General features: G+C 42.9%; 1 protein-coding gene across 2 annotated transcripts; it reads left to right on the forward strand.

Moving 5' to 3' along the window:
• Window positions 1–249: 249 nt before the first annotated feature.
• Window positions 250–27,335, forward strand: SIRT4 (sirtuin 4). Of its 2 annotated transcripts, none has more exons than XM_077461450.1 (4): window positions 250–319; window positions 11,734–12,225; window positions 16,576–16,870; window positions 23,468–27,335. In XM_077461450.1, the coding sequence occupies exons 2-4, from the start codon at window positions 11,744–11,746 to the stop codon at window positions 23,645–23,647; spliced, it is 957 nt and encodes a 318-aa protein (XP_077317576.1). In that variant the 5' UTR covers window positions 250–319; window positions 11,734–11,743; the 3' UTR covers window positions 23,648–27,335. The 2 variants fall into 2 exon arrangements, with proteins under 2 accessions (XP_077317576.1, XP_077317577.1); XM_077461451.1 differs by lacking the exon at window positions 250–319 and adding an exon at window positions 999–2,271.

A 27,335-nucleotide genomic window follows, 5' to 3' on the forward strand; every position in this document is an offset into this window, starting at 1 on the left:
CAGAAACTGCAATCTAAAACATCCATTCCCTATGGGTGTCACCTTTACTGGGATATCAATACCAACCTTAGAACTCTCCTGTACATGGGTATGCATTTTACCAGCAACCCTACAGAGCTCCCCTTCCCCCTCTGCAGGCTTCTCTCAGGTTGCAGCTTTTTACAAGTAAAACCTATTCACAGCCACATATAACAATAACTTCCTCCACGTGCTGCTTCCTTGTTAAAAAAAAAAAACACATCAGCGGAACTTCCGGTTCATGGTGAGAGGATTATGGGAAATGTAGTGTTCGACTTCTAAAAAGCCGTGACGTCAGTAGGTGAGTGTGTACCGTGTAGGACGTTCAGTCAAGTGTAATGAGTGTGCCTCGTTTTCTCTCCCGATCCCCATGAGTACACTATGACTGTATTATGGAGGCTGCTCGGGTTAGGAGGAGGTGATTAGAATAGGACTTAGTCACCCCTCCTTTTGCTGTGCTCTGTGAACGCGGACGTGCTGTGTGACGTCATTGGTGACGTCAGGATTAATATATAACTAGATATGTAATTTAATACAGAGTGTTACTGCTATGTGACTTTCCCAGAGCCTCCCTGGGCGCAGTGTGATAGTGTAACCCCCATTAGACCCTTGTGGCATAGAAGAGCGTCCCATCCATCATGTTCTCACCTTCTTAGCAACAAAGTGCTATGGGACTTCCGGTGGCACCAAGATCTAAAGCAAGGAAGGGTCTCAAACTGGCGGCCCTCAAGCTGTTTTGCGAAACTACAAGTCCCATCATGCCTCTGCGTGTGGGGGTCACTACAACCTTGGTTAAGTGGGAGAAAGTGACAGTGAATGCAGAGGGCATTCCTGGACCATTGGGCCACTCGGGCACTGCCCGAGGGCCCCATTCCACTAGGGGGCCCCATCAGGGTTGCCAGCCTCAGTAAAACCAGGGACAGTATATAAAAATTAGTGTTTTTTTTTTTTTACATCTTTCTCTGAAATGTCCCTTACCGACATCCTCTTGGTCTAAAAATCCAGAGATTATAGCTGCCCCACCTCTCCAGTACCTTCTCAGCCAATAGAAACATGTTTGTGTATACTGTGTGATTGTATACTGTATGTGTGTGTGTGTTTGTGTATACTGTGTGGCCCAATAATCTGATTGCCTGGGGGCCCCATAATCTGTTGTCAGTCCACCCCTGGGTCATACTTGTAACTGTCAGCCTTGCAATGCCTCATGGGACTTGTAGTTTCGCAAACAGCTGGAGGACCACCAGTTTGAGACCCCCTAGCCTAAAGCATCATAGGCCACCTCTGGGACCCAGTTTGATGTTGCACATTTATTAAAGGAGAAGTACAATGAAATCTCATTTGGCTATACATTTATGTATCACTGGAGTACAGTCTGTTCTGCACTTCTGTCACCAGTTTTCAGCAGACAGCGGGCTGAAGTCAGCTGATGTCACAGAGCCGGTCCAGGCTCGGGAGGAACGCGATCATCTGGTCAGGATCTGGACCGCCCACCTGGCTCTCCCGCTCCCTCCACAGCTTGGCGCTCCAGGGGCAGGGGACAGAGCAGAGAGCTGGTGACTGAGACCCGTTTCACACTGGGGTCACTTGTGCATTAGCGCTAAAGCGCCCGCTAATTTTAGCAGTACTTTTGCTCTGTTTTAGTGGAGTCTTTTGGCCACTAGCGGGGCGCTTATAACCCCTGCTAGAGGCTGAAGAAGGGGTTAGAAACGGCCGTGTTGCGGTGGGTTGCCCATTCCGCTCCCAAACTGTCCCAAAGATGCTGCTTGCAGGACTTTTACTATCATCCCGCAAGCGCACCGCCCCCGTGTAAAAGCAGCTCCCCACATAAGAGGCAGCTTTACAGGCGCTATTTCTAGCGCTAAAATGCCTGAAAACGGCCTCAGTGTGAAAGGGGACTGACAGTCACTGGCTCTCTGCTCGGGGAGCTCTGAGAACTGAGGAAGCTACTGATGATGCATTATTCATGTGAAACGCGTTGAGGCATAGTGGTATGACATACATGTCACTTCCTGCCCCTGGTACTTATGAATTTGTGATTGGAAAGCGCGCCAGTTCCCATGCACTGAACGGCCTGCAAGGTACAGATATGGACCACTGGATAGACTCAGTGCTGGTCGGAGGCACTTTTGCACCATCCTGTACCCTCAGGAGACAATAGAGCAGTCTCAGCATGGAAAGGACACACCAGTTCAGCAGTCACAGCGTGTTTTCGTTTGGTCTGTAAAGAGTGGTGCACTGAAGCACCCACTAAATGTGAGTATCCTATTAAAGTGGCTAGTGTTTTGTATAAATAAAATAGTTTAACCACTTCAGCCCTGGAAGGTTTTACCCCATTCCTGATCAGAGCACTTTTTGCGATTCGGCACTGCGTCGCTTTAACTGACAATTGTGCGACGTTGCACCCAAACAAAATTTATGTCTGTTTTTCACCACAAATAGGGATTTCATTTGATGGCATTTGATCACCTCTGCAGTTTTTATTTTTTAAGCTATAAACAAAAAAAGAGCGACAATTTTGAAAAAAAAGCAATATTTTTAACTTTTTGCTATAATAAATATCCCCCAAAAAATATCTAAAAAAACAAAATTTTCTCCAGTCATCTTCCAGGACGGCAGGCCTACTCAGGTGTGCAGTCCTGGAAGATTTCCTAGAAAACCCATTACCGGTAAGTGTAACTGGTAACTTTTCCTCAGTTTGGGCCGATATGTATTCTTCTACATATTTTTGGTAAAAAAAAATTGCAATAAGCGTGTATTGATTGGTTTGCGCAAAAGTTATAGCATCTACAAAATAGGGGATATTTTTATGGCATTTTTATTATGATTTTTTAATTTTTTTTATTAGTAATGGTGAGGATCTGCGATTTTTATCATTATGGCGGACACATCACACACTTTTAATACTATTTTAGGACCACTGTCATTTATACAGCAATCATTGCTATAAAAATGCATTGATTACTGTGTAAATGACACTGGCAGGGAAAGGGTTAAACACTAGGGGGCGATCAAGGGGGTTAAGTGTGTCCTAGGGAGTGATTCTAACTCTGGGGGGGGATGGGCTACTAATCACATGACAGCGATCACGGCTCTCAATGACAGGGGGTAGTGATCTTTGTCCTGTCACTAGGCAGAACGGGGAAATGCCTTGTTTACAAAGGCATCTCCCCGTTCTTCCGCTCCATCTGTGCCATTGTGCCGATGTATATCGCCGTATGCTGGTCAACAAGGGGTTAAATGATATCACACTTCTCTGCTATACTTATATGTGGAAAATGTACCAGCGATCGGCCCAGGATCCCAGTACAGACACTGAACCCAGAGGAGGTTCAAATGCGTGTTTTGAGCAAGCTTAACTGCAAGGTCACGGGTTCTAAGGTGAGTGCTGAAGGGGGGAGCACCTGAGTGTACACAAGAACACGTTGGTTATCACCAATATTCTTTGGATCTGATTATTTGGAATGGACTTTATATTTATTATTTTTTTATCAGCGCATGTCTTCACATGAATTTTTCAGCATAGAAGTTTGCACGTAGCACTTTAGTGCACTGGAACACTGATGATATGAGTTTACACATTGCATTATATTGGTGCACAGAGTCACTTTATTGTCACTAGGGCACTTTATGTATCGGAGATATTTGTAATATTGAAGGTACAGTCTTAAGTATATAATTTACAGTGATTTGTGAAAGTACACACGGAAATAGAAATTTATTGTGGTTATCACATGCCAAGATTAAGATAGCACGCCACTTTCCTCTGTATTTTATTCGTTTGCACCGTCATATGGGATGTGATCAGTGCTAGCAGCTGTCTAGATTAAAAATTGGTATATGTTTATGGTAGCTTGCAAGATTTTTTTACTATTTAGAGCACTCATGCAGCCCCAGACCATGACACTTCCACCATGCTTGTCTTTGTACTCCTCACCTGGTTGCCACCACACACGCTTGACAGCATCTGAACCAAATAAGTTTATCTTGGTCTCATCAGATCACAGGACATGGTTCCAGTAATCCATGTCCTTAGTCTGCTTGTCTTCAGCAAACTGTTTGCGGGCTTTCTTGTGCATCATCTTTAGAAGAGGATTCCTTCTGGGATGACAGCCATGCAGACCAATTTGATGCAGTGTGCGGCGTATGGTCTGAGCCTGACAGGTTGACCTCCCCCACCCCTTTAACCTCTGCACCAATGTTGGCAGCATTCATATGCCTATTTCCCAAAGACAACCTTTGGATGTGACACTGAACACGTGCACTCAACTTGTTTGGTCGACCATGGCGAGGCCTGTTCTGAGTGGAAACTGTGCTGTTAAAACGCTGTATGGTCTTGTCCATTTTGCTGCAGCTCAGTTTCATCAACCCTGTTCTCAGGGTCCACTAACAGGCCAGGTTTGCAAGATAATGGAAATAAATCACAGGTGATATAATTTGTTGTTCAGTGATTGCAGTATTCCAGTCTACAGCTCCCTAAGGTAATACATAAAACCTGGCCTGTTAGTGGGCCCTGAGGACAGGGTTGATGACCACTGGCCTAGGCCATCTTTATGTAGAGCAACAATTCTTTCTTTCAGATCCTTAGACCCCTTTCACACGAGGGAATTTTGCAAGCGCTATAGCGTTAGAAATAGCGCCTGCAATCCGCCCTCAAACTGCTGCACCATTGTCTCCAGTGTGAAAGCCCGAGGGCTTTCACATCGGAGCGGTGCGCTGGCAGGATGTCAGGAAAAGTCCTGCCAGCAGCTTCTTTGGAGCGGCGAAGGAGCGGTGTGTTTACCGCTCCTCCACCGCTGCTCCCCATTGAAATCAATGGGGCAGCGCTGCAATACCGCCAGCAAAACACTGCTATTGCAGGTGGTTTTAACCCTTTCTCAGCTGCTAGCGGGGGTAAAAGAGCCCCGCTAGCGACCGGAATGCGCTGCAAATCTGACGGTAAAACGCCGCTAAAAATAGCAGCGTTTTACCGCCGACGTTATGGGCGCGGCAGTGTGAAAGGGGTCGTAGAGTTCTTTGCCATGAGGTGCCATGTTGAACCTCCAGTGACCAGTATGAGAGAGTGAGAGCAATAACAGCAAATTTAATACACCTGCTCCCCATTCACACTAAAGAGTCACATGACACCGGGGAGGGAAAATGGCTAATTGGGCCCAATTTTGTCATTTTCACTTAGGGATTTACTCACTTTTGTTGCCAGCGGTTTAGATATTAATGGCTGTGTGTTGAGTTCTTTTGAGGGACAGAAAATTTACACTGTTATAAAAGCTGTACACTCACTACTTAAGAGTCCGTTCACACAGGGGCAACTTGGGATCCGACTTCAAGTCGCCCCAAGTCGCCTCAGGTCGGACAACATTTAAAAACCAATGTAAGTGAATGAGAGCTGTCTTAATGCACACTACTGAAGTCGCTCCGACTTCAAAAGAAGTTCCTGTACTATTGAATCCGACTTGTAGGCGACCGGTACCCATTGATTTCAATGGAGGTCGCCTCCAAGTCGGATTTCTGTCTATACGGAGGCGACTTTGACAGAATTATTAGCTCTGAAGGGGGAACTCCACGCCAAATTTCTGAAAAAAATTTGGCATGGGTTCCCCCTCCGAGAGCATACCAGGCCCTTAGGTCTGGTATGGATTCCAAGGGGAACCCCCTACGCCGAAAAAATGGCGTGGGGGTCCCCCCAGATCCACACCAGACCCTTATCCGAGCACGCTACCCGGCCGGCCAGGAAAGGGGGTGGGGACGAGCGGGCGGCCCCCCCCTCCTGAGCCGTACCAGGCCGCGTGCACTCAACATGGGGGGGTGCCTTGGGGGAGGGGGGGGCGTGCGTAGGGGGGCGTAGGGGGTTCCCCTTGGAATCCATACCAGACCTAAGGGCCTGGTATGCTCTCGGAGGGGGAACCCACGCCAATTTATTTTCAGAAATTTGGCGTGGAGTTCCCCCTTGAGCTCATTCTCTGCTTGGCCACGGCAAAAGTCGCCTGGCCTGGGGCGACTTGTAAGTCGTCCCAAGTCAGGTTGAAGTCATCACAAGTCGTGTTGAAGTCGTCCCAAGTCGCGCTGTGATCTTAACTCAAGTCGTGTCCAAGTTGCCTCACTCAAGTCGCCTACAAGTCGTGTTGCCCCTGTGTGAATGGACCCTTACATTGTAGCAAAGTGTAATTTCTTCAGTGTTGTCACATGAAAAGATAGAATAAAATATTTACAAAAGTGTGAGGGGTGTACTCACTTTTGTGAGATACTGTGTGTATAACCGTTTTTTGATACATGCTCTGTATGTTGGTCTTTCTTTCTTGTTATTGCCAGAGACTCTGACTGACGGAGGACCTGTATGGGGAAAACTTAATACCAAGTGCATTTCCACTCAAGCACTTTTAGGCTCCATGCACGCTGACTTAAAAATTGCTGCTCCTACAGAAGCTTTGTGTTTTGCTTGTAGAAGCAGCTCAATGTTATCCTATGTGTCCATGCACATTAGGACGATTACACAATAATTATATAGGTGAGGGTGTCCCTGTAAGGTGCCACATCCAAACTAACTAGACAAAAAGAGGGTGTCCCCTAAGTGGACTTTTAAGGCACTAACATAATTTGTAAAAAAAAAAAAAAAAAAAAGTATTTTATTGAACATAATACACAGGATAAAAACAAAGTATATTGGAATGGTTACAATTACTGTGTACAAAGTACAAAATCACCAACGATTGACTGTAAAGTTCTTGTCATTCACCCAACGCATTTCAGAATATCTATGTCTCCTTCTTCAGGGACGTTTACAAGAAGGTCAATCATATGTGTACATATGTGTATAGTGATAACAAAGTCAAAAACAAGCTATATAAAAATATATAGTAAACAGCATTATTTATAACATATACGTTACAATCAGATAGATATTGTGTAGACTCACATATTTTGTGGAGATATCATAGGAAAAACATTCCAATAAAGCTATTAAATTAAAAACAAAGAATATAAGCAGGACTGTGTCTCCAAGAATCTACCTGTTTCAGGTAGCTTGTATTGATGCAACATCAAATGAGAATTGAGTACAGCTGGGCTAGCATGGGGGGGGGGGGGGGGGGGCATTGGAAAGCTGACAACACTGAAGCCAAAGGAGGATGTAAGTAAAAGTAGTGAAATGTAATATAAGGCATTATGAGTGGTATGAATTCAGCTAACTTGCATTATTTTTTTACTATATGAATTTTTAGAGAGAAGAATGTGTGCAGAAAAAATATATTGAATGTGTGTGTGTCCTACCTGCATTGAGTAGGAACAAATAATTGATGAAAGATTGATATAGAACACTATGTAGTGGGTGTCAACTGAAAAATTAGGACGATTACAGGCATTTTAACCACTTGCCAACCGGCGTGCGCCGATGTACTTCTGCAGAATGGCACAGACAGGCAAATGGGCGTACAGGTACGTCCCTTTAAATTTGCCCCGCGCAATTGCGCGTGCACCGCTGGCACCGGTTGGAACCTCCACGAGTCCGATCGCGGATCCCGCAAACTCGATTGCCGCGGGGAGATACTAATGTAAACAAGCATCTCCCTGTTCTGCCTAGTGACAGTGTCACTGATCTCTGCCCCGTGTGATTTTAGCAGAGATCAGTGACGTGTCATGCACAGCCATGCCCCCCACAGTTAGAAACACGCCCCTAGGACACACTTAACCCCTTCACTGCCAGTGTCATTTACACAGGAATCAGTGCATTTGTATAGCACTGATTGCTGTATAAATGACAATGGTCCCAAAAATGTGTAAAAAATGTCCAAAGTGTCTGCCATAATGTCGCTGTCACAATAAAAATCGCTGATTGCCGCCATTTAAAAAAATAAATTATTCATAAAAATGCCATAAATCTATCCCCTATTTTGTGAACGCTATAACTTTTGCACAAACCAATCAATAATCGCTTATTGCAATTTTTTTTGTTACCAAAAATTAGTAGAAGAATACGTATTGAACTAAACTGAGGAAAAAAATGTTTTTTTATATATTATTGGGGGATATTTATTATAGCAAAATGTAAAAAATAATGCGTTTTTTCAAAATCAACGCTCTTTTTCTTTTTTTATAGTGCAAAAAATAAAAACTGCAGGGGTGATCAAATACCACCAAAATAAATCTCTATTTGTGAGAAAAAAAGGACGTCAATTTTGTTTGGGAGCCGCGTCGCATGACCGCGCAATTGTCAGTTAAAGCAACGCAGTGCCGAATCTCAAAAAGTGGTCTGGTCTTTGGCCTGCAAAATGGTCCAGGGCTTAAGTGGTTAAGCTCAACATTTAGAGGCAGGAAAAATAAACCCTTCCAGTTTATGTTTTTGATTGGAACTTTCTGGCAGAAGAAACGCAAAACTCTCCTAAACTCGTCTAAACTTTATACAAAGAACGCTCTATATGAGCATTTTTTTCTGTCAAGGGAACTGGAATTTTTTTACGCCCAGTGTGCATGGAGCCTATGGCTGGGTTCACACATATGCAAATTGGATGTGGGTTTTGACGCATCCAATTTGCATGACATACCAGTGTGATCATCTCTCAATGGAGCCAGTTCACACAAGTCAGGGGCGGCCACGGTCTGGATTGAAAAAAGGGTTCGGTGCGTGTTTGGGTCCGGTTCAGGTGCGAATTCAGGCAGAAATGAGGACCTCAATCGCACCCGAACCGGTGAGCAGACACTCATCGAACCCCAGGCATGAACCCACGGCCACACATATGTGAACCCGGCCTTAGACTTTTCTTCACAGAGAGTCACACATCTTATGGTAAGGAGACATCTTCACTGGTGTATGCACATGTGATGTTTTAGGTGGAGCTGGGACACACAAATACTCTGATCAAAAGCACCTGGATCCAGCATATGGACTGTTCAGATTATCTGTATGAACTTTTTTCTTATTCTTCATGGTTTCTATGGTTTTCATATTTCATATTAATTTATAATCACATGGTTTAGTGTGGCATGTTGCTTATTGATTCATTTTTATGTATGTTATCCTACATATACTTTTTGCAGCTTGTTTAGTATGATTTATATTACCATCTGCATGGTCTCACTTGGACTGAGATACTGGAATCTGTGTATAACAAGTTAGTAGTGAAAATGTCAGGGATTGTATCAATACTGAAATAAGAGTGGAAGTGGCTTTGCTTCCTATTGTCTGAGCCTCCAGCAAGAACAATGAGCAGCACAGTAATAGCATCACTAAGCCCAGGTTCACATTGAGGGCAGGTTTGAATTCAGCTGAACTGGCGCGATTTCAAACCGGCAATGCAGTCCGAATTCGGGGGCGATTTGACAGACATCTGTGTGGGTTCCTGCACAGATGTCTATTAAAATCGCCCCTGAGGTCTGGTTCACACTGAGGCAGCACGACTTACAGCGCGACTGCCTCAGGCGACCTGGACGCGACCACTGCGGCAACCTGCAAAACGACTTCTGTATAGAAGTCAATGCAAGTCGCCTCAAGTCGCCCCAAAAGTCGTACAGGAACCTTTTTCTAAGTCGGAGCGACTTGAGTCACTCCGATTAGAACGGTTCCATTGCACGGAGCGGGACCCGACTTGTCAGGCGGCTAAGTCACCCGACGAGTCGCCCCTGTGTGAACCGGCTCTCAAGTTGCCAAAAGTAGTACAGGAATTGCTTTTAGGAATCAGCGTTGCACCGATTCGGATGGTGCTATTGCCGGCAGTGTTATTACACACACAAATCCCCGTTCTGGCTCTCGTGAGTGGCTGGCTATCGCACCTGCTGGCCACGCGCATTAAGTACCCCGGCGTGCATCTGGCGTTTGCATATACAGTGATTTGCGTAGGAGTGGTTAAATAGCCTTGCAGGATTTAAATGTCATTTTTGTATGTGTGCGTTGTAATCTTTTGTTCAGGGAATACTTACCTCTGCCCCTGCCCTCACTGCCGATGTCTGCAGAAGTAATGGAAAAGTGACAGCTGAAGACACTGCAGAATCCGACACTTCCAGGAGTGTCAAATTCCTGGTTCCCCTGTTGTGCTATATCCTGTAGGGACCAGCAGGGGGGACCTCAATGCTTAATGGGACACCAGAAAATCAACACTCCCTGAAAGTGTCAGATTCTGCTATGTCATCTAGAGCAGTGGTCATCAACCCTGTCCTCAGGGCCCACTAACAGGCCAGGTTTTATGTATTACCTTGGGGAGATGCAGAGCTTTCTGTTCACTTCTGCAGAGACAGGCAGGGTTGAAAGCAGGAGAGGTGAGTATTCCATGTCTTCTATTCAATGGCAATTTTATTTTCAAGATTGATTGTAAGAGGAGAATTCCAGATTAAATACAAAATTCAGCCATATGTGCAAAATATTTTGTTCCCTGTATGTTTTGGAGGTACTGTTTGAAGGTAAAATAAGTTAAAAAGTGTCTATGTACACACTAGTGCGGATTTCTCTGGATCCAATTCGCATGTCAGAGATTGTGACTGGCTCTCTATGGCGAATTGCACAGGAGTCCTGTGGTACTTTTTGCCCGTTTTCAGGTCTGAATTCAGCCCAAAATTTGGGCTGAAATCGGACCTGAAACGGTGAACCAGGACACACCGGACCCCTGCTGGGAGCCACTCTGGCTTGCAGTGTGAACCCAGCCTTAAGCCTCGTACACACGATTGGATTTTCATCAGGGAACTGTGTGATGACAGATTGTTTGCCTAAAATCCAACCGTTGGTACGCTCCATCAGACAATTTTTGTCCAACTTTCGCCCAACAAATGTTGTATGGCAGGCTAGTAAATTTTCGGCGGACAATGGTCTGTTGTCAGATTTTCCTATCATCTGTACACAAGTCCATCACACAAAAGTCCAAAGTACAAACATGCATACTCATAATCAATGCTCTCCAAACACAACATTAGCAGAAGGTGCCCAAAGGGTGGTGCTCAAGAGCTGACATTCCATGTAGTACAGGGGTCTCCAAACTGAGGCCCAAGGCCCAGATGTGGCCCTTTGCTAGCTTTTATGCGCCCCTTGGGAAACAACTCCTTACACTAATATGAGGCACTATTCCTCTCACTGACACCAACAATGGGGCATTATATCTTCCACCGATATCAATGATGGAATACTATTCCTCCTACTAATAGGGGGAATACTCCTCCTATTGACCACCAACCCTGGTGCCATATTTATTCTCACTGATGCTGGGCCCGTGACATTTTCTGCCCCTGCTGGCCACAGTCCGGCCCTCCTAAAGTCTGAAGGACAATAAAGTGGCCCTTTGTTTGAAAAGTTTGGAGAACCTTGATGTAGTACATCACTATGTTCATGTTTGTTGGCCAACAATTGTGTGCCATTAGTATGCAAGTTCCTGGAACACGCCCTTTGGACAAAAGTCTGATGCTCTGTAGGCCAATAACCGGATCGTGTGTACGAGGCTTTTATGTTCCAAAATTTATGTAGCTCACAACCAGAAACCACTACATACAATGCAGTTGCTTCTTGCAGTGACTCCTCCGTCAGCCATTAGATAATTGAACAATAATAAGGACACGCTAGTTTGTAAAGTCAGATTTTAGTTTGCAGGCACCAGTGCAGCTTATAAAACAATTGGACAAGGAAATGCATATAACATGCACAGGCAGAATTGACTGGTTATCTTTACCCTGACTGATGTTGTCTTTTAAAAACAATATGGTACTAGATTGCAGAATTCTTTGACACATGTTCTAATTATTTTGCAGAAAGTAAACTATGCGGATCTCTGTCAGAAAATGTGCTATTGTGTTTGGAAAGCAGAGCACTGCCTTGATCAGACGCAGCCTCTCAGATTATGTCCCAGTCTGTCCACCGACTCATCCAAATGAAGTGGAACGTCTCCAAGACTTTGTGCTCTGCTCGCAGAGACTGTTTGTTATGACAGGTGCTGGAATCTCCACAGAATCCGGAATCCCGGATTACCGTTCGGAGGGAGTAGGACTGTATGCCAGGACTGAACGTAGACCCATTCAGCATGCAGAGTTTGTCAGGAGTCAGGATGCTCGCAGGCGATACTGGGCCCGAAACTTTGTGGGGTGGCCACAATTTTCATCTCATAAGCCCAATACAGCTCACATGGCTCTATATAACTGGGAGAAGGCTGGGAAACTGCATTGGTTAGTGACGCAAAATGTTGATGCCTTACACGCTAAAGCTGGACAGCGCCGTCTGACTGAGTTGCATGGTTGCACCCACAGGTAATGAGGACAACGTTTTAGAGCTATTCAATAACGTAATGCTTTTCTAATCTTACAGCGGAGCTCCACCCAAAAGAAAAGTTCTGCTTTAAGGCCTCCTCTTCACCAAATGGCACTTTTTTTTGAAGGGGGCGGAGCAGGTACCTAATTTTGACAGGTACCCACTCCCTTCTGCTTGTGTCACCTAGGATACCCGAGCTGAAGTTCTCCTTTTCTCCTCCCTCCCCGCAGTCTTCTGGGACACATCACAGGTCCCAGAAGACTGCGATACCATTTATAATGTAAGAAATAATATCAACGTCTCTGGTCTCCAATCAGAGGTGTCCAAGGGGGGTGTGTGAGCAAGGGGACTATCACGGGGCACATATGATCATTAAATCAATATCATAGGGAAGGGTGAGGTAATTCGACTAGTTTCGCTTCTCAGCTTCTTCAGGATATTACCTACATCTAAAAATACATTAGTTTAATATAATTATAAATATTTTAATCACATCATACTACATATAACCATTCAATAATTTCTCCTTTATTGAATGGTTATATGTGGTTATATGTAGTATGATGTGATTACAATTTTTATAATTATATTAAACTAATGTATTTTTAGATGTAGGTAATATCCTGAAGAAGCTGAGAAGCGAAACTAGTCGAATTACCTCACCCTTCCCTATGAATTTGTGACCTATACCTGAAGATGTAACATTTTGTAACTTTAATAAATTGTTTTTATAAATATTATTTTCGTTATATTAATTTAATGATCTATGTGCCCCGTGATAGTCCCCTTGCTCACACACCCCCTTGGACATCTCTGATTGGAGACCAGAGACGTTGATAATATTTCTTATGCCCCGTACACACGAGCGGACTTTTCGACATCCAAACTCCGACGGACTGAGTCCGGCGGACTATCCGCTCGTGTGTGGGCTGCAACGGACTTTAGCTTCGCAAAAGTCTGACGGACTTTAGAAATGAAGCATGCTTCAAATTTTCCCGACGGAACTCCGCCGGACCCGGTCCCCTTCGAAAAATTCGCTCGTGTGTGTGCTACTCCGACGGACTAAAACCGACGCTAGGGCAGCTATTGGCTACTGTCTATGAACTTCCTACGTCGAATCCAGTCGTACGTCATCACGTTCGACTCCGTCGGAGTTTGGTGTGATGGTGTGTGGTCAAGTCCGTTCGGTCGAAAAGTCCGCCAGAACTCCGGCGGAACTCCGCTAGAACTCCGTCGGAAGTCTGTCAGACTTAATCCCTCTCGTGTGTACGGGGCATAAGTCTATCTGATTGGCATGAGGGTGCACACTAATAGTTCAAGATTTATTCTCTATATATGAGGCCACCCATTAACCATTTATAATGTGTGCACGCATGCGCAGTGGGCACCTGGCTGTGCAAAAGCAAGCTGTCACAGCCAGGTGCCCAGAGTGGGAATGCCATTACTAGGGACAGGAGACAGAAGGAAGGGACGGTTTGGGTGACCACATCACTGAATCCTGGGACAGGTAAGTGTCTGTTTATTGAAAGTCAGCAGCTACAGCTACTATGTATAACTGAAAGTTAGCTGTAGCTACAGCTACTATGTATAACTATGTACAAAAAAATTCATACCTATAATTTATTCTTAAAGCGTAACTCCACTTTTGTTGAGAAAAAAACATTCCCCTCTGGGTAATCTATGTAGATTACAAGTATTTGAACAAACTTTGTTGCAGGTTTCTACCTTTTGTTATTCTGAAGAAATCCCTGTGTGTTTGTTTGTGTCCATGTGGTAAGTAAATCTAATGGGAGTGGTTTCATAATTATCAATCAGTTGTGCACCCGCAGGGCTCTAATGAGGAAAGACGCTGGACCTGCATCCCTTTAGACGTGATTTCCTATTGGAAGTATCTCACCAAAAATGTAATTTTTGTTGCACTGGATGTCTGAAATCTGACTTGTATCTAGTGCAGACTTCTGGGAAAATTGTTGAGCCAATCACACAAGCAGAAAATTATGTTTCAGGGGGGCATTCTGTACAGAACACCTCCGGGTAGCCATATTGCATTGCATTTTACAGAAAATTACAGAGTTGCAGATTGAAAAGGAAAGGTAATATTTAATAACATTCAATTTCAATATGACTAAAGTGGAGTTACCATTTATAGAAAACTAACTTCTCCTACTCCTTCCAAGCTGTCCCTCATGGTTTCCATTCAGAAATAATTCAATAATGAAAAAGCCATTGAGGACCATGTTATGTCAAGTTCTATATACCCACAACTGTGTTTCTGATGAATCTTGGGATTGTGGATTCTAGTTTTAGGTATATAGAATTTTTCTGAAAATGGAAAGCAGACTTGGTTAAGACGATGAAATAGTTCTCAATCAGGTAGATATAGGCAATGTGGGGAATTTATCAAAACTGGAGCAGACAGAATCTGGAGCTGCTGTGCCTGGTAACCATCAGCTTCTGATCTTAAGTGTATTCTATTTAAAGCGGAGCTTCACCCGAAAGGGGAAGCTTCATTTATTTGCCTCCTCTGCCCCTCTACTGCCACATTTGGTACCTTCCGAGGAGGCAGAGGGTATATAGTTTTGACAGGTACCCGCTCCCACTTCAGGCTTGCTTAGCCCCAGCCAACTCATCCAAGGAAGTTCCGCCCCCCTCCTCCTTCCCCCACCGCATGGCCATTCGCAAATTGCAGCGCACTTCACACATACGCAGTAGAGCACCGCTTTACTTTCGGTTTCCCTTACCCGAGATGGCAGCGGCAGCACGTGAGAGCCGTTTCCTGATATTAAAAGTCAGCAGCTATGGTATTTGTAGCAGCTGACTTTTTTTTGTTTTGTTTTTTTGGAAGGAGCCTGGCACTCCGCTTTAAGTTTTTAAAATTAAAGATAGAAGCTGATTGGCTGCCGTGTACAGTTGCTCCAAATTCTGGTTGCTCCATTTTTGATACATTGTATATTGCCCATAGTGTATATAACTATATACAGTGCCTTGAAAAAGTATTCATACCCCGTGAAACTTTTCACATTTTTTAATGTTACAACCAAAAACGTAAATGTATTTTATTGGGATTTTATGTGATAGACCAACACAAAGTGGCACATAATTGTGAAGTGGAAGGAAAATAATAAATGGTTTTCAATGTTTTTTTACAAATATCTGAAAAGTGTGGCATGCATTTGTATTCAGCCCCTGTTACTCTGATACCCCTAACTAAACTTGAGTGGAACCAATTGCCGTCAGAAGTCACCTAATTAGTAAATAGAGTCCACCTGTGTGTAATTTAATCTCAGTACAAATGCAGCTGTTCTTTGAAGCCCTCTGAGGTTTGTTGGAGAACAAGGAAGCCATATGAAGTCCTGTTTACAGTTTGCAAGAAGCCATGTGGTGGACACAGCAAACATGTGGAAGATGGTGCTCTGGTCACATGAGACCAAAAATAAACTTTTTGGCCTAAAAGCAAAACGCTATGTGTTGAAAATTGCTGTTCACAGATGCTCTCCATCCAATCTGAAAGAGCTTGAGCCATTTTGCAAAGAAGAGTTTTTCTCTCTAGATGTGCAAAGCTGGTAGAGACATCCTCAAAAAGACTTGCAGCTGTAATTGCAGGGAAAGGTGGTTCTACAAAGTATTGACTCAGGGGGGCTGAATACAAATGCACCCCACAGTTTTCACATATTTATTTGTAAAAATTTTGAAAAGCATTTATCATTTTCCTTCCACTTCACAATTATGTGCCACTTTGTGCTGGTCTATCACATAATATCCCAATAAAATACATTTACGTTTTTGGTTGTAACATGACAAAATGTTGAACATTTCAAGGGGTATGAATACTTTTTCAAAGCACTGTATACATATAATTTCAGGTTTGGTCCTTTGTTATATGATGACAAAATCAAAAAGCAGATGTTACCTTCAAATAGAAATGGAAGTAGCTGAAGTTAAAAGCAAATCTATTTTAAAAAAAAGTCTAGCTAGTCCTCCCAACCACCAGCCACTGAGCCTCTCTATAGCATATTGAAGTATGACATTCAATAGGGAGGTGGAAGGGACCAGTGCCAAGCTTAGATTTTACAGGAAAAGCCAAGCTTTGCATTTAACTTCAACTGCCACTGGATCTGTATGCAATCATTATTTTGACGTTTTTTTTTTTTTAACTGAAGATAATCTCTGTTTACACATTTATTTTTTTAATTGGATTGCCCAAGTTTTTGACAGGTATACTTTAAGCATCCAGATGCCACGGAAGGGGCTCATTTGGGAACATGTGTATCACAAGTAAGGAAAACATCCCTATACCCCTTTGTCTGTGGAAATTGATCCTGATTTGTTTTTTTTTTGCTTCTTTTTAGGGTGATTTGTCTGGGTTGTCAGACAGTGAGCAGCAGATTTGAGCTTCAGGAACGTTTCATAGCTCTCAATCCATCTTGGAATGAACAGGCTCATGGGGTTGCACCAGATGGTGATGTATTCTTGACTGATGAGCAAGTGTCCAATTTTCGTGTCCCACCCTGTGACAAGTGTGGGGGTATTCTGAAGCCACAGGTGACGTTCTTTGGTGATACAGTAAACAGAGAAGTGGTGTTCTCTCTTTATGACAATCTAGGTCAAGCGGATGCCATTCTGATAGCGGGCTCCTCTTTGCAGGTAAAAAGCACATTTCTCAATCCCAATTTAATACATAGATGTTCAGATGTATTTTAATTTTGCAAGCAATATATACAGATATCTACTGCAATTACAAGGGTTCTTCAAAAAGTTTAGCACTTTTTTAACTCTATTAAATATAAAAATATATAAGACCCCTCATATATGTAAATAGACCATAGGTTCATAGGTTAGATAAGGGGAACAAAAGGCAGACTGCTAAATACACTTTTACTATTTTAATCAGCCATCTTTGTGCAACAACACTGTTATGGTAACAGTTGTGTAAATGGGCACATTACATTGGTATTGAAACCAAAAATATAATATATTGCAGCTTACCAATTATTAGATGTGGTGGCTGCATTCGTTTTCTTGTTCTTAGGCTTTTTTTTCTCTGCTTTCTCCTGGTGATGTGGTCAGGAACACACCTCTTGTATTATAATGCTCCAACACTGGATGAAAGAGTGTTATTAGTCTGGGGGGAGGGATTGTTAGATGTACTAGCAGATTTAAATACAGTAACAGTAAATTAAACCCACACTCCAGCTAATATTTTATGAGCAGTTACAGATAATTTTAACCACTTCAATACAGGGCACTTTTACCCCCTTCCTGCCCTGGCCATTTTCCAGCTTTCAGCACTGTCGCACTTTGAGTAACAATTGCACAGTCAGGTGACACTGTGCCCATATGAATTGTTCCATCTTCTTTCCCCCCACAAAAAGAGCTTTCTTTTGGTGGCATTTGATCACCACTGGCTTGCTTACTTTTTGTGCTACAAACAAAAAACATTTAGAAAAAAATTATGTTATCCTTTGTTTTTGTTATAAAATTTTGTAAATAAGTAAGTTTTCTCCTTCACCGACGAGATGGCACAGATGAGATGGCACTCATGAGGAGGCATTAATATGCAGCACTGATGGGCACTGATAGGCAGCACTGATGGGCGGCAATAATGGGCACTGATGGGCGGCACTGATGGGCAAGAATGATGCGCACTGATGGGCAAGAATGATGCGCACTGATAGGCAGCACTGATGAGGAGGCACTGAAAGGCATTACTGATGGGCACTGACTGGCATTCCTAATGGACACTGACTGGCATCCTTTATGGGCACTGACTGGCATAAAATGTGGGTACAGATGGGCACTGATCGGCATCACATGTGAGTACAGGTGGGCATCACTGGGGGGGCACTGATGGGTTCTCAATATGCTGATTATCATCGCAGACAGCCCCTGTCAGGCAAGCCACTGATCGGTTCCCTTCTACCCACGCCTTGTCAGCGCGAATGGAGGAAAACCGATTAATGGGACTTCCTGGTTACCATGTGATCAGCTGTGATTTGACACAGCCGATCACATGGTAAAGAGCCTACGTCAGAGGCTCTGTACCTAGATCGTAGATGAGGTGTGCCGGATCGAAACATCGCACCACCGATCGCCATGCTATGCGCCCCCGGGGGCACATACAAGCAGCTTATCCTGCTGGACGTCATGAGTTGCTCAGTCAGGATAACAGAATCACCCCACAGCCGTCATTCTGCATACGGAAGGCAGGAGGTGGTTAAGCACCCCTGCAAGTGTTAAATGGTTTGTCTCCTCCCTTTAACTGCAAGAGAGCTGTTGAAGAGCAACAGAATTACTATCTGAATCACCAGATGAAAATAGAAGAAAGAAAGCCTTAAAAAAGGAAACTAATGCAGCCATCACATCTAAGAATTGGTAAGCTGCAATAAATATTTTCTTTTGGATTTAACACTGCTTTAAGAAAACAAACTAAATTACATATTACAGTGCCCCATTATTTTAGAAACCTTGACAGACACTGATGTTATACCGTGTGTTATATTTGAGGATCTAAACCCACTCTGTTTTTAGAAGACAATTAGGATTTTTTTTTTTAGATTGAAGTCCTTTGACAAGAAATTATTGGAAGTGATGTTTACATGCGTTGCTAGGTTAGAATTACTTAAAAAGGTGCACTGTGAAGGCCTATCAGCACCACTCAGCGCCAAACAACAACTCTTCAAAGAAAGCTGATTCTAGCCACTATGCAAAAGTAAAATAAAATACACTCACCAGATGTTAATATTCCATACACCTTAAGGTAATCCTTTGCTGTCACTTTAAGGGCAAGTCATCCACAGATTTTATCAGGGTGAAAATATAAATAGCTCCAGTACAACAGGATCATATAATAAAGTAAAAATGCCACATCACATCAAAAATGGAGATCACGCACTGACATGTTTCGTCACTTCCGACTTTAGCTTAGGGCAGGTACATGATCTCCATGACGACCGAAAGTGACGTTTGCGTGTCAGGGTCAGCTGGGAATCACTAGGAAGAAACAGTGCGGTTGTTCAAATTACACAAGCAGCTTGCTACACAGTGGACCGGTGACTACGCTACGTTATACTAATTGCTCTATTGTTTTTACAAGCTAGTAGGTATATTTTGTATGGGGGGCATTTGGCCTAAATAAAATTTGAAAAGCAGGATTACGCTTCGTGGCATTTTTAGTTTCTTATATGATCCTGTTGTACTGGAGCCATTTATACTTTCACCCTGACAAAATCTGTGGATGACTTGTCCTTAAAGTGACAGCAAAGGATTACCTTAAAAGGCATATGGAAAATTAACATCTGGTGAGTGTATACCCTAAAGGGAGTGTTACTCATGTGGTGGCGTTCTCGGCATGTGGTGCACGAGTAATGACGACTAGGATCACTGTATTGAGACCTTCATCTGCTTAAGAAGTAATTTCACTATTTTCTTACATGCGGAACCATATAAATGCTTGTCACATATGGATGGAGTGACATGAGCGCTGCTATGGCATTTTAAGAACATAAGATGTATTGGGCTTTTTAAATGCTATTGGTTTTATTAGGTTAGAATTACTGATTGTATGCCAAAACTTTGTTGGGTGAGGTTTAACTACAGTGACACAGAGTGCATCCACCTTATGTTAAGACATGAAAAACATTGAAGGTTAATGGGTAACTAAAACCATGGGCTGAGAATGTGTTATTAACTGAGAGTAGCAGCTGACATTCTCAGGGACATTTTCATTTTTTTTCTAGCCATGTGGTGATACAACAGGTGAGTTATAATTAAAGTGTATCTAAAAACACAAAAATTATTATATTGCAGCTTACCAGTTCCTAGATGTGGTTGCTGCATTAGTTTTCTCTTTTAAGGCTTTTTTCCTTTTTTACCTGGTGATCCGACCAGTAAGTTGTCATTTTTCAACTTCTTTTAAGCCTAGGTTCACATTGCAGTGATTTGGAATGCGACTTGACATGTCAAATTGCATGCCAAATTGGCGGCTATTGCTTTACAGTGCCGCACCGATTCCCAAAAGTAGTTTCTGTAGTACTTTTGGTGACTTCAAGGTGTGCAATTTGTATAGACATCTGTGCAGCAACCCACACAGATTTTTTTTTTTTTTTTTCAAAAGCCCATGGCGTGCAAACACACCCAAAAAACTTCCACCCGGTGCATAAAAAAAGTGCACACACATAAAGAGTGACACACTAAAAAGTGCAGACGGGTGTCTGATGTCCTCCCTAGGTAGGAGCCATACCCTGATCCCCCGGGGCGTTAGGCTCCTGACAGGGACTGAGGTACCAGACTCATCTAGTGGTCATACAGCCGAAGCCGGAAGACCGCCTTTCCCCGGGAGGACTGCCGAAACAGAACCTCCTAGGTAGTAGGTACTATGGAGCTTCCCCGAAGGTAGGCCCCCCAATGGAGGTTGGACCAAGCCAGAAGGCCTATGTCCGCCCTCTCACAAGACTTTCAGGATTGGTCCGAGGACCGACACCCTACTCATCAAAACGTGAAAGTGACAAACGTGACAAACAAACACAAATAAAATAAATAAATAGTGAGGAAAGGGATAGTGAAGAGGAGAGTGAAAATGTGACCATTGTGCAATACAATGGCCAGGCCCTCCGGCCAGGAATCAAAAATTCCTCTGTTCCTAGCCAAAAGGCCGGGCCCTAGACACAGATGTCTCTGAAATCGCCCCCCCCCCGAAGTTGGGACTGATGTGCAGGAATTAAATCGTGCAAATTCAGCTGAACTCGCACAATTTCAATCCCACTCAGTGTGAACCTGGGCTAAGAGTCCTTTCGCATGATTTACATTTGTGCGTTTTTCATCTTTCCTTTTTTGTATTAAAAACAGACAGTATTTCACTCCTATGGGTTTGCAGATGTAAATGGATGCTCATCTGTTTACATCCACTGATATCCATGTCCATTCAGGTCCATTTTGTTCAACTGAACAAGGCTGTGTCCTTTTCTATGTAGATGGATGTACATGTAGATGGATGTTAACGTGATTGTAAAGGCTTGTGTTTTTTTTTTTCCTAAAATAATAAATACGTTAAACTTACCTGCTGACATTGCACAGAACAGTCCCCTTTACTCCTCTTCTTGAGTTCCCCCCCCTCCTCCAGGTGTACTTAGCTCCTCCTCCCTTCTGAATTCCCCCATAACAAGCCTCTTGCTATGGGGGCACTCATGTGGGCTCTGTCCCAAGCCAGGGTCTATGAACTACAGACACGCGCAGCTCGGCCCCACCCCTGCTCCCTCTTTGCAGAATTTGATTGACACAAGCAGGAGCCAATAGATGTCACTGCTGCCTCAGTTCCTGTGAGGAGAGAGAGAGCAACTCTGCTACTCTTGGGCACAGCACTGGATTGAGATAGGGCTTGGGTAAGTATTTAGGGGTGACCTGATCATGGAAGGGTTTTTTTACCTTAAAGTGATACTAAAGTCTCGTTTTTTTTTTTTTTTTAACAATAACAAACATTTTATACTTACCTTCTCTGTACAGTTGGTTTTGCACAGAGCAGCCCGGATCCTCCTCTTCTCGGGTCCCTCTTATGTGCTTCTGGCTCCTCCCTCCTGTTGAGTGCCCCCACAGCAAGCAGCTTGCTATAGGGGAACCCGATCTGAGCCACATCTCCTTTGTGTCCATACAGACACGGAGCTGTGTCCCGCCCCCTTTCTCTCCTCATTGGCTGACTGACCGCGCTGCTGTCTCAGCCAGTGAGGAGGGGAGTCCAGCAGCAGCCGAGACACTCCTACAACAACACTGGATCTAAATGAGCTCAGGTAAGTATTAGGGGGGGCAGAAGGTCTATGCATTAAGATAAAAAAAAACCTTCTGCCTTTACAATCCCTTTAATGCAGAGAATATATTAGGGGTAGAAAAAAATCGTATGCCTTTTCAACCACTGTATGTGAACTAAACTGAACTGATCTGAACTAAAGATGGATGTGCAGACCGATGTAACCTGAATCAGTATTCATCAGTTATCAAAAGTGTGACTGAACTTATGATGCTTATGTGAACAATTCCTAACAGACTAAGCTGTCTAAAAAACGTGGCAGTTAGAGGGCTGAGACAAACCATTTACCACTGACAGGGGTGCTTACAATGCTTTATGTAAAACCTTTATCCAAAAAGGAAAAAAAACGTTTTTATAACTACTTAAAAAGTGTTACCTGGAGTTAGGCTTTGTTGGTCACTCCTAAAATCCATCTAAATTCTCTATCTATCTAGTACTGGACTGCTGCTCTCCAAGGGTGGCTATGTTGCTGCTCCATACATAGAGCGGAGGAGTGGGGGTAGCCACCCTAAGATGGGGAAAATGTGTTACTGGCCAGATCACCAGTTGAAAACAGAGAGGAAAAAAGTCTTAAAAATGAAAACGAATGCAGACCCCACATCTTAAGATTGGAAAGCTGCAATACACAAATTTGTTATTTTGGGGTTCAGACACAATTTAGAATTAAAATAGGAAAAAGCCATGACTGGATAATTCTTAACTCTAGTCCTATATCGTAATATTTTAAAAATGCATCAGTCCAATAGAAAAACAAGATATGAGTTTAAAATGAGTTCTTTCAGAAAATTGCTAAATGTTAATACTTACCACTTTTTACCTCTCTTGCTTGAAATAGGAGACTAATTAAGACACCATCCAGTGTGTCTGACACCTTGACAGATTATGGACTCTGGTTTCTACCGCCCTCTGAAAAGCAATCCACGGTGGATCTCTTTTGAGAAGGCAGCAGAGCAGGTCTTCTAGCCATGCCGGAGGTGATCCTGCCACCTTCTGATTGTGTATTTTTATTTATTTACTGGTTCTTTTTTTTTTCTCCAGCTCAACAGGGATTTTGTATAGAAATATTGTGCTGCAACAGTGAGCCAAGTGCTTGGCTTGCAACTGCACTCGTTGACTTCATTGCATGAGTTTTATAGGCAGTGTCACCTGCCTTGGCATGCAACGTTAAATTTTCCTTGGCCACAAAGCGTAGCATCGTGGCTGTTTGGCCGTGACTGCATGTTATGTTTTGGATGGGCAATTAAGGGTTGATAAAGCCACGTCTCAACTGCCTGTTTTTTTTACCACCCCTGGATGCCTGTGCGAAAGAGGCCTATGTGTCTGTGCTCTGCAAAACAGAGCTTAATGGTGATAGCATTGCATCAAGGGTTCGCACATAGTGATGGAGAATTGATACATATACAGATTCTGTTTTTAGTTAAATTTCCTATTTTTCTGTTGTTTAGGTTTATTCTGGCTATAGGTTTGCACTTAAAGCCCAGGAAAAGGGGATTCCTATTGCAATTCTTAACATTGGACCCACCAGAGCTGATCATCTTGCAGTTGTTAAAGTCGCTGGTCGCTGTGGGGATATCTTGGCAAAGATAATGTCAGTGAATCAACATTTTCAGGAAAATGTGAGCTAAATGACTACTGGAAGAGACACAGCAGACTCGGTGGATACTTTGCCTCATGGTGGAGGAATCTACTCCTGGGTGCACATGGAGCCATAACTAGTTTATTATTACTATTGCTACACTACACTACGACTTCTTTATGGTGCTTACCCTTGTCACTTATAGGGCCAGTTCACACCAGACGCAGTTTCGGTTCTGTGTGCTTTTTTTCTGCGCTAAAAATGCATGCACAGTGTTTTTCATGTATTTCAATGGCTCTAGTTCACACCATGCAGTCAGTTTCTGGTGCAGAAACTGACCAGAACTGCCTGTATTGGTGCAGAAAAAACTGAACTGCATGGAACTGCATCTGGTGTGAACTGACCCTTATACAAATAAAGATTTTTTATTTTTTTTTCTGTACGGCTTGGCTTTAAATAGCTAAGTAGAGCATCGTTTTTCTTATCTAATAATGTTTGAATATTTCATTTGTAAACTAAACCTGAGCATTTCAAACTAATCATATGCTTGAAAAATGCATAAATAGAGATTACTATCAATATCAAACCCTGAAGTAGATCCAGAGATATCGGCAACTGAAGCCACATATACAGTATATGTTAGGGATACACCGATACTTTTTTTGTACGGGTGAGTATGAGTACCGTCACTTGTGATCAAGTACCAATACCAATTAACCAATACCTTTGCAAAAATGCATGGGCTCAAATTGCACCAGTAAGAATCGCAGCCGATTTGAACACGAATTTGGTGCGATTCCTGTCCGAATCACATGTGGTTTCCAGCACCGCTCCTGTGTGATCCCTGGCTGAAGTCACTATGATAAGCCTGGGTTCACACAGGAGCAGTGCGGGAAACTGCATGTGATTCAGACAGGTTGCTATTCTGTGCATTGCGATTTGAGTCCATTCATTTCATATGGGCTCAAATCGCATCGTAAAGGAAACGGTTTTAGGTATCTGACCAAGTACTTGTACAAATGCTTAGTATCGGCACCAATACTGGTATTGGTATCAGTTCAGCCTCCAGTAAATGTTACCTTTTTTTTTTTTTGGAAAAGTCAAGCGTGACACTGCCTCTTAGTACCTTGTGAGCTTCCTCATTTGTCAGTAAGGCAGCCCATAACATTAAAGGACAAACAGGAAGGTATCTATTAAGCACATTAGTAATAAAGGTTACCTTTATGTACGTTTTTTCATTATATGATTAGTTTGAATTGTTTTTGACAGGTTTACTTTAAAGATAACCAGTCACCAAATGTCCATTGTTAATAATCTGAAAATGAATTAATCTGAAAATCTGGATTATTATATTATATTATATTATATTATATTAGTGTCCTTATTGCTCAGGGATTACTTATATTATGTATTCTGTGATCTTGTATTCTTCATGTCGGAGTAGACAATTAATGCAGTCCGTTTCTGTATATTACCCAGAAACACACAAAATAAAACAAAAGGCTTTTGTCCCATACACACTATCAGATTTTCTGCTGAGTTTTTCCTTCAGATTTACCAAAACCATGTAGTGCAAGGACCTGCCTGATTGCATACACATTGAAACTCCTGAGGTTTGACCTCATATTATATGGTTTTGGTAAATCTGAAGGAAACACTGATAGTGTGTATGAGGCTTTAGATGACTATTCATCCTTCTTCAGCAGCCAGACATTAGACAGGTCATCCTGCATTCTGGTCTTATTTGTGGCTCATCCACACAGCCATTCCTGAGAACCCCTGGTCAAACCTGCAGCAAAAATGAGCTGTTCTGGGCATTGTGCGGGCAGGCAGGAATGATCATGTTAGGGTGGACCTCCGCTTTAAGGAAGAACTCCGGGATAAGCAAAAGATTGTCTAAATAGAAGAACCATGTGTATCTTTACTTAAAGGGGTTGTAAAGTCAGAAGTTTTTCTATGCATTAAGATAAAAAGCCTTCTGTGTGCAGCAGCCCCCCTCAGCCCCCCTAATACTTACCTGAAGGCCCTCTATGTCCAGCGATAACCACGAGTGTTTCAGCCATTGGAGATTCTTTCTCCTGATTGGCTGAGACACAGCAGCCACGCCATTGGCTCCCGGTGCTGTCAATCAAAGTCGGCTAGTCAATCAGGGGAGAGAGGGGCCGGGGGTGGGTTTGGGCTCTGTGTCTGCATGAACACAGGGAGATGTGACTCGGCTCAGGTGCCCCCATAGCAAGCTGCTTGCACTAAGGGTGTTCTGTCAAAAGATCCAGCTCGTCAAAATCTCCAAACACGTCACTTCCGGTGACTCTTCAGCTGCTGTAATTGGAGATTTGGACGAGTTACCTGTTTTCACAAAACATGGCAGCATATACACTGCTGTACACAATGACTTGGCTTTTTGAACAGAACACCGGCTAAGGAGGAAAAAAGTTGTTGCCACCTTGGAGGCGGTCATTTTGTTGGTTATAAGCGGCCGGGACTAACAATTTTTACTCATTATAGCATGTACCGTAGTGTATACGCTGCCGGTGTTTTGTGAAAGCAGGTAACTCGTCCAAATCTCCAATTACTGATGCTGGAGAGTAACCAGAAGTGAGGTGATTTGAGGTCTTGACGAGTTGGCTGTTTTTACAGAACATGAAGACTCAACAGGAGGGAGGAGCCAGGAGCACAGCAGAGGGACCCGAGAAGAGGAGGATCTGGGCGGCTCTGTGCAAATCCACTGCAACAGAGCAGGTAAGTATAACATGTTTGTTATTTTTATAGGGCAAAAAAAAAGAGATTTTAAAATCACTTTAAATCTTGGTGTGTTTTGTGTATTTCTTCCAGATCTGTGCAGTAATCCACTGTGATACGTTTGCTATGTGCAGGACCTTCCTGTAATCCAGACTACTGCTACTCTCTCCTTGTGCAGAGTGCCTGGTCTTGTATTGACCCTATCCCCTGTACTTTTCTTCAGGTAACCTGTAGTGGGCGGGGCCTGCTAGGCTTTTTGATCAAAAGTGTCCAATGCCATAATGTAGTAGTCCCGATAAAAATCGCTGATCGGTGCCATTACTAATAAAAAAAAATTAATCATAAAAATGCCATAAAACTATCCCCTATCTTTTACGCTATAACTTTTGCACAAACCAATCAATAAACGCTCATTGCGATTTTTTTTTGATTTTTTTTACCAAAAATATGTAGAAGAATACATATCGGCCTAAACTGAGGAAAAAAATATTTTTTTTTTTAGATTTTTTTGGGGATATTTATTATAGCAAAAAGTAAAAAAAAATTTTTTTTTCAAAATTGGCTCAAATTTTTGTTTATAGCGCAAAAAATAAAAACCGTGATCAAATACCACCAAAAGAAAGCTCTATTTGTGGGGAAAAAATGACGTCAATTTTGTTTGGGAGCCACGTCACACGACCGCTCAATCGCCAGTTAAAGCGACGCAGTGCCAAATCGCAAAAAGTGCTCTGGTCTTTGGCCAGCCAAATGGCCCAGGGCTTACGTGGTTAAAATTAAAGTTTTTGTGACTGGAGTTCAACTTAAATATTTGAAACAAATACGGTATAGTTGATTATATGTAATTGAAACTACCTCAAATATTGATATCTACACCCTTGCTCTGCATAATTGTTAAATTTTGCATTTAATTACGATTGTAGGATTGTATTTACTAATAAAATGTTTAAGACGGTATGGAGCTTGTGAGGAGCTCAATGAATAAAGTAAACAGAAAGTCA

This window comes from Lithobates pipiens, unplaced genomic scaffold (genome assembly GCF_037356315.1).
Source record: "Lithobates pipiens isolate NorthernLeopardFrog02 unplaced genomic scaffold, aLitPip1_a1.2 Scaffold_3, whole genome shotgun sequence".
Classification (NCBI taxonomy): Eukaryota; Metazoa; Chordata; class Amphibia; order Anura; family Ranidae; genus Lithobates; species Lithobates pipiens.